The sequence below is a fragment of the Monopterus albus genome, unplaced genomic scaffold (genome assembly GCF_001952655.1).
Source record: "Monopterus albus unplaced genomic scaffold, M_albus_1.0 scaffold422.1, whole genome shotgun sequence".
Taxonomy (NCBI): domain Eukaryota; kingdom Metazoa; phylum Chordata; class Actinopteri; order Synbranchiformes; family Synbranchidae; genus Monopterus; species Monopterus albus.
In genome coordinates, this window is record NW_018128302.1 from 119,063 (window position 1) to 126,476 (window position 7,414).

Sequence of the window (7,414 nt, forward strand, 5' to 3'; positions counted from 1 at the left end):
TTCACCTGTATTTTCAGAAATGACAGACTCTCTTCATTCTTGAATTTTTTATTTCACAACACAAGCAATGTCAATGCAACACCAACAGATAGTGCTATTGTATCACATTGACAGCAGCTGTAAAATCAGAGCAATGTGGCCATGCTCAACGAAAAATCTAAACAATACATGCCAAATAGATGGAACACAAATTAAATCAGTGAATGTGAAATCATAGGGGTGCATCTCTGTACACAGCAGAAACAGGAAATCTGGCTCATTGATGTATGCCGCTATCACAGGGTATTGATCTGCTGCAAAAGTGTCAGGCAAAGGATTTCTCACATGGTTTAATACTTCATTTATGCAGCTGGGATTTGCAGACAGTTGAGCTCTGACAGTGTTATTCAAAACATGGTGAACTCTCTGCTCAAGCATGTACAAACAAAGAGATTTGCTAAACAGAGTTTTTCCTCCCTACTGCCGCCAATTCTTGCTCAAGGGGGATTTGTTGGGGTTTTCCTCTATAATATTAATAATAGTAAGGTCTAGACCTGACTTTGTAAAGTGTCCTGAGAAGACTTTTGTTGTGAATTGGCGCTATACAAATAAAAGTGAATTTAACTGAATTGAATTAAAAATTTTGAGAGAAAAGTCTAAGGCACACAGAACACAGAGTTGGCTCAATTACCAGACTTCTGGGTAGGTGTCGTTTTAATAGCTTGAAGTTCAGCTGACCACCATATGCAACCAGTCCAATGAGGAGGAACCCCAGCATACAGAACACACCCAGCAAGATGAAGACCACATTCACTGTAAAAGGGGGAGAACAAAATTCATCAGATTCAGGAATATACACTTCTTATTATATTAGAGATCCCATTACCTGTGGAATGTTTTCTGCTAGTCTTCTGCTAATTAGCATATAGTTGTGGCCATGATAACTGTTAAATTCTCTGCTGACATTGACATCTCTGAAAAAAACTGTTTAAATTCAAATCAAGTTCCTCTTGCAGCCCTTTAGCCAGGAGCCACACAGAGGAGAGGAACACCAGTCTATTCAGACACAGCTACAGCTAGCTTAGCCTAGCTACAGCACTTTCAACAAATCCTGCCTTTATGAGGTACATGTTTAAATGACAGCTGAATCCATCTGCACATGATTTCAACTGCTTAAAGTTGTGAGTTTATTGAATATGTTCACATTTTGGAACATGTCTGAACAAACCCAGTGAGGAAATACTGAAACGACTTTAGAAGATACCCAGATGATTTGTTAAAGTCAGACAGCTAACCCTCATTAAGTCCAGATGAACTCTGGAACACAGTTTTGCACAAAATTATAACTGGATAATCCCCCTTATTTACAGTGGAAGTGCATTAGGAAGGAATCTCTTGACAGACAGTATAAGCAGGGGAAATGATTACAACAAACAAAACCTGAGTATTGTTTTAAGACAGACTTAAAAAAATGTAACCTATCCTTTAAGCCTTTTTCAGACACAGGATATATAACAATATGTCAGCCCTTTGTTACAGGCCCTGCACCACCCACACAGATGTTTGCATGTCTAATGGATCAAAGCTCTTTCCAAGTTGAATATACAGTGGGTACGGAAAGTATTCAGACCCCCTTAAATTTTTCACTCTTTTCATTCCCAAAAAGACTCATGGGTGTATTAGCTCAAAAGGGTGCTTCTACTAAATACTGAGCAAAGGGTCTGAATACTTATGACCATGTGATATTTCAGTTTTTCTTTTTTAATATATCTGCAAAAATGTCAAAAATACTGTGTTTTTCTGTCAATTTGGGGTGCTGTGTGTACATTAATGAGGAAAAAAAATGAACAAATGATTTTAGCATATGGCTGCAATATAACAAACAGTGAAAAATTTAAGGGGGTCTGAATACTTTCTGTACCCACTGTACATGAAAAATAGTAAAAGTGTATGTCTTCTGGCCCCTAACAGGCAAACAAAGCTACCACTAGGATGGGGGAGCTGTCAGTCAAGCACAGTTTGTACAGGAAAACAGAGATTACATCATATTTCACTGAAAACACAGAAAACAACACATAGTGCTTATAGCCATAACTGCTAACTGCATTAAGATGCTACAAGATTAGTGGGAATTAAATTAAGCCCTCTTTAAGGTGTAGAATGTATTATGTTATTTGATCAGTCTTCTACCCCTCACAGGGTTAAAGTACTGTACATAACCACAAACAGAAAGCATGCAGCTGAGAGTAGCAATAGAGGGAAGGGTGAAGTCAAATCAAATCAAATCAAATTTTATTTGTATAGCGCCAAATCACAACAAAAGTCATCTCAGGACACTTTACAAAGTAAGGACTTACTATTATTAATATTATTATTACAGAGGGAAAACCCAACAAATCCCCCTTGAGCAAGCACTTGGTGACAGTGGGGAGGAAAAACTCCCTTTAACGGAAGAAACCTCCGACAGGTGGCCGGGGGCCTTCTGCCTTGACCGGTTGGGGTGAGTGGATAGAGGAGGGACAAAAGAAGAAAAGCAACAAGATACAACAAAGTCCCAGTTGCTGCTTTCAATTAGTTGCATTAAAGCCATTTCGGGCCCCCAAGTGAAGCATGAGCTGTTACTTGCCAGGGCAAATGTGTAAGTAAGAGCTTCACAAGTAAAAATGGTTCTATGAATTTTAGCTATCGGACATTACCTAGACAGTAAACTTCTTCCAACAGAGATTAAGGAACAATCAGACTGATAGCGACAGAGCATGAAACTAAAAAGGAAACCGAAAGGTCATACAGTTCTACTGTATATTTTTATTTACTTATGTCCATTGATTTGTTGAATTTTATATGACTTTTTGTGTTATATTCCTTGTTACATAGGCTGAACTGTAATTTAAAATAAACCATTTCTATTTGGAAAAAATTAGTCGTTGTTTAGTTCTTTGGGATGTGAGGTTACGGTTTAAGCTTCAACATTAAGGTTCAACCTTGTCTATTTTACTTGGGGATGCTGAGTATTGCAGTAAAACAACAGTGACATACGTGAACCTCTGTGTGGAGGAGGGCTGGTGAAGGCGCAGTAAGGTTTACTGAAGACAGGTTTGGAGGTGAAGAGTCCTGTCACAGACACAGTCACACAGTATTCCACACCTGGCTGCAGGTATGTGATCACATTCTTCTCTTTGAAAGGCAGAGTCAGACTGAACTGAAACACAACAGAGACCAGAAGATAATGGGTATAAACATGAAAAAGGCTTCACTCTGATTGATTCTTTCTCTCGGGGAAAGATCTATAGATGACCCAGAGTATATGACAAGTGTTAAGAACAAACATTATTGTTACTGAAACATTTCACCCATTAAGTTTAATTTTATTGTCTTGAAACAGGATGCAGTGAAATAGTGGTGGCAACAGAGGCTGATTAATTCCCCACTACCTCATCTTACTCCATTTATTTGATGAATTGTTAACAACAAAAGCTTGTTGCTGAAAAAAGTTAAAACCAAATGCATCCTCCAGAAGGTGCTATGATTTCAAAACTTTTCATAATCATTAACTATTTCTGATCTTGTACATTTTTATGCTCCAGAGAGGACACTTAGGTCTTCCAATCAGTTGCTCCTGGATGTACCTAAGTCCAGAGCAAAACAATGGGGAGACCGAGCTCCTGTACTATGGAATAGTCTAAGAAAGAAGGAATAGTCTGCCAAGCAATATTAGATCCTTAAAACTCACTTGTATTTGCAGGCCTTCAACAACGTCTCTGATTGATGTATTTGTTTTTGATTGTGCTTTTTTGCTGTTATTATTTTACCGTGTGTGTTGTGTGTGTGTGTGTGTGTGTGTGTGTGATTGTATCTGGTTTTATTCTGTTTTACTGTAAAGCACCTTGTAACTTGGGTTAAAAAGGTGCTATATAAATAAATTTTGCATGCTTATCTGCACATACTGCTGTTTAAATGGGAGTTACTGCAAGTTCCCCGTTTTGTTATCAGTTTGTCTCATTTTCTTTCTAAAGGATTTTTTTGAGCAAACATTTGCTCTGTTACCTGATTTTTGCTGCATAATTTTCTTAGTGTTGGAAGACTTCATTAAAAACTCTGTAGACTTCTACAGGTAGCACTCTCTTCTTCTTTCTTTGCCCAGCGGTCACTACCCATTTCTTGCAGGCTGATTCCAAAGAAACTGTTGCTGTTTGTAGTAAAGGTGACATGTGTCGCTTTCTGCGTCACACTGTATTTTCCCAAGAAATTGCTGCCATGCACAAGTTGTTCAAAACAGGAAATGCAAAACAAGACCCAGGCTGAATTAGTGATCTGCGAAACACGGCAGTACATCTGACACTTTATCTCCACTGACTTTAGTGTTTTTAGTAATGCACATGGCTGGTAAAGGAAATAAAATGTTACTCATGTCTCCTAGATGTCACACTTAAAACTGATTTACTGATTGATTTTTTTTTCATGACTCAAGTGGGAACAAGAATATTCTGATAATTTATGTGAATCACTTTCTCCAGTAGTGGTTTAGCTGCTGGTCTGATCACTTCTTGTCACCTGTGCATATTGTAACTGGCAAAAATGCAGTACAAGAAGACTGAAATTACAGATATTTAAACTAATTATTTTTTGTTCTTCTCATCAGACCGAATGTTTTGTCAAACACAGGCAAGCATGAGCCGGTGAGAGGATGATGTGGGTAAAACCACACATACTGACAAACATCAGCCATGTGAGGGAACCCGACGCCTCTCGAAGCCATATGTGAGCCTACATGACCTTTGGCCTTTCATGAGACTTCAAAGAGATGAAGAAGAGCTTTGGTGGTTTGCTGTTTCGATTTCTCAGTATTCCACACTGCTGTGAGTTTCACTTCATCTAAGCACATGCAACCTGAAACAAACATACCAGCAGAATAGAAATTTGCTGTTATCTCTTAAGGCTAATTATTAAATGGACGATAAATAGCACACAGATCATGGCAACACTGTTTCTCTTTCATTCTTTAATAAATTTACCATAGCGTCCTCTTAATCTCTGTAAGAAACACATATACCCTATATCTATATCTTAATTAAACAAAATACATACACAAAATAACAGGTTGCATTTGAGATTTAACTGGGACTACTCCACTTAAGAGCAGCATTAACCCTGCTTACACCATTGTGAATTCTCTGTAAACCCAAACGAAGTCCATAAAAGCAGCTAATGAAATTAAACTGGATTAAAACTTATTTCTGGTAAAACATAATCCACAGTAACTTGGGGTTATCAGAGAAGTAAAGCATGGCTGGTTTAAGATACTGAGCTGCTGGGCCCAGGTTAATCCCCCTGTTTCCCTGTGTACAGTTTGACTGTGCTAACTACCCCTGGACCAAAGGATTGCTGTGTAATCTTTTATTAAACACAAATAAATTTAGGAGTTGGAGGGTTTAACACAATGGTACTATTTGTATTTGCTTTACTGAAAAAATACTTGTATTCAGATTTACACCAAGCTGGAAATTATCTAAACTGCTTACTTTTTCCCCCAAAAATACACAATAATTTGGAGTTGTGGTTGTCCAGTATTCACTCCCTTTTAACTGTTCTTTGGTCTCTCCCAACTCCTCAGGGACATATCTGTCTCTGCAGCTGCTAAATGCTCAGCTGTGTTCAGCAGCTAACTATACGTCTGCTGATTGCGGTGTGCTGGTGAGCAGGTAGTGTACTGTTTTAAAGCTTTTACACCGAAACCTGGTGCCTGCTGCTGCTGGAAATGAGAACTGAGACTCAACGAATGCCGTCAAGTTGTGGGCTATAAAACCAAAACAAAAGATGTCAAAACACTCTGAGGGAAACTGCAGGGCTGAGTTAAAATGTTGTGTGTATGCAGAATCATTTGACCCACTGTTCATATAATATTGATTAGTGTAGTGTAATTCTAACAAAAACTCATGACACTTTATGAGACATGCATTGTTGGCAAGTGACTGATAATGTAGTGCTAAAAATCTATCTTAAAAGAATTTCTTACAAGTTATGTAATGGCTACTCGCTTCTGGAAATTTTGATTGTAAATATAAATATTAAATAAAGCAGCTTTAAACCTGACACATACCTGTGCCCCGTCCCTAGTCCTTTGCACATGGAAGGTGACTCCTCTGTAGAGGTCCTTCAACCCTCTTGTTGTAGGAACTTTGAGCTGCATGATCAAACAGTTCCCACAGCCGGACACAGACACATCGGGAGGTTCTAACACAGCTACAGGGAGAAATGAACTCACTTTCATTCAGCTGAGAAGAGATTCATCACAGGACAAATAACTACAGTATTGTAAATCTTCTATGTGTAATAGCATTGGTGATGCCTCACTGTCTGTCAGGGGCTGGAACCATTGTGATACAGTCCAGTTGGATGTCTGAGTAGGTGTGAAGGCCTGGATGCGGGCTTGGTACTTGTCATACGGGTCTTTGAACACTTTGGTTAGGTTACATGTCTGTCCAGCCATCAGCTCCGAACAGCCTGCCACTAGTCTCCATGAGTTCTTCCTCCAAAGTAAAAGAAAATACAGAGGGAGGGAGACAAAAACTGAGGATTCTGAGCTTCATTAAAAGGCAACGTATTGGGCTGTCTGTGTTATCCTGAAGAATGTGTGCACCTGTGTCGCCCTGAAGAAACTCATACATGTTATGGCATTGCTTCAAGTAAACATTTACTCACAAATGAAAGTGCTTAATCACAGGGTTTAGAAGTGCTTCAGAAACAAAAATGAAACATATTGAACCTAAAACCTACTCTGCAGAGCAAGGCAAGAAGCCGTTTGTCCTGATGACATGGGGCCAATTTAAAGTTTCCACCAAAAGGAACTTTCCCCAGGGAACAGAAACTTTTGTGGAACTTAGGGTCTAGTCACACTAATGCTGCATTTCCACTACTGGAACCTAATGAGCAGTACACCCCATACTTCCCTTAACCATCACCAAGCATAGCCTCTGGGGTTGACATGGACCGCCCTGCTTAGTTTCTCCATTGCATTTTCTGTCGGTCTCTGTTTAGAGGAGAGAGGGGCTGCTCCTCTCTCACACGTGCTGTCAGATGTGTTTACACAGGATGCTTGTAATGCTAAAACTTGAGGTGTCAAGAGATTTAACCAATCACCGGCAACCAGCTCTAGGACAAACATAACAGATTCGTGGCTTGCTCAAAATTTATACCATTTCATTTTTCTGACTTTTTTTTCTGTGCTTTGATGTGTGAGTGCCCCCTAGTTAGAACAAAATTGTTTGTACAAGTATAAACGCAACAGCTATGCAACCGTCTCCGAATGACAAATGCATATGTTCTGATACGTGCAGTGATACAGAAATCTAAAGAGAGCTTTACGCTGCATGACATGTTTCGCTAGGTTCCTACAATATAAAACTCCCTTAAGCAACACTGTGCCTGGTGTGATCAC

The 7,414-nt window shown here is 39.2% G+C and overlaps 1 protein-coding gene across 4 annotated transcripts in view; it reads right to left on the reverse strand.

Annotated features, from left to right (window-relative positions):
- Positions 1 to 544: 544 nt before the first annotated feature.
- The window catches only part of LOC109951989 (interferon alpha/beta receptor 2-like), an 8,613-nt gene continuing 1,743 nt past the window's right edge, over positions 545 to 7,414 (reverse strand). For 2 of the 4 annotated variants that reach the window (XM_020586799.1, XM_020586797.1), the window contains exons 3-6: positions 6,331 to 6,506; positions 6,077 to 6,219; positions 3,016 to 3,178; positions 545 to 792 (exon numbers count right to left, since the gene is read on the reverse strand). In XM_020586799.1, the coding sequence (XP_020442455.1) occupies positions 614 to 792; positions 3,016 to 3,178; positions 6,077 to 6,219; positions 6,331 to 6,506 (661 nt within the window). In that variant the 3' untranslated portion in view covers positions 545 to 613. The remainder of the gene's footprint in view (positions 793 to 3,015; positions 3,179 to 6,076; positions 6,220 to 6,330; positions 6,507 to 7,414) is intronic. The other 2 variants (XM_020586798.1, XM_020586800.1) reach the window with 2 other exon arrangements.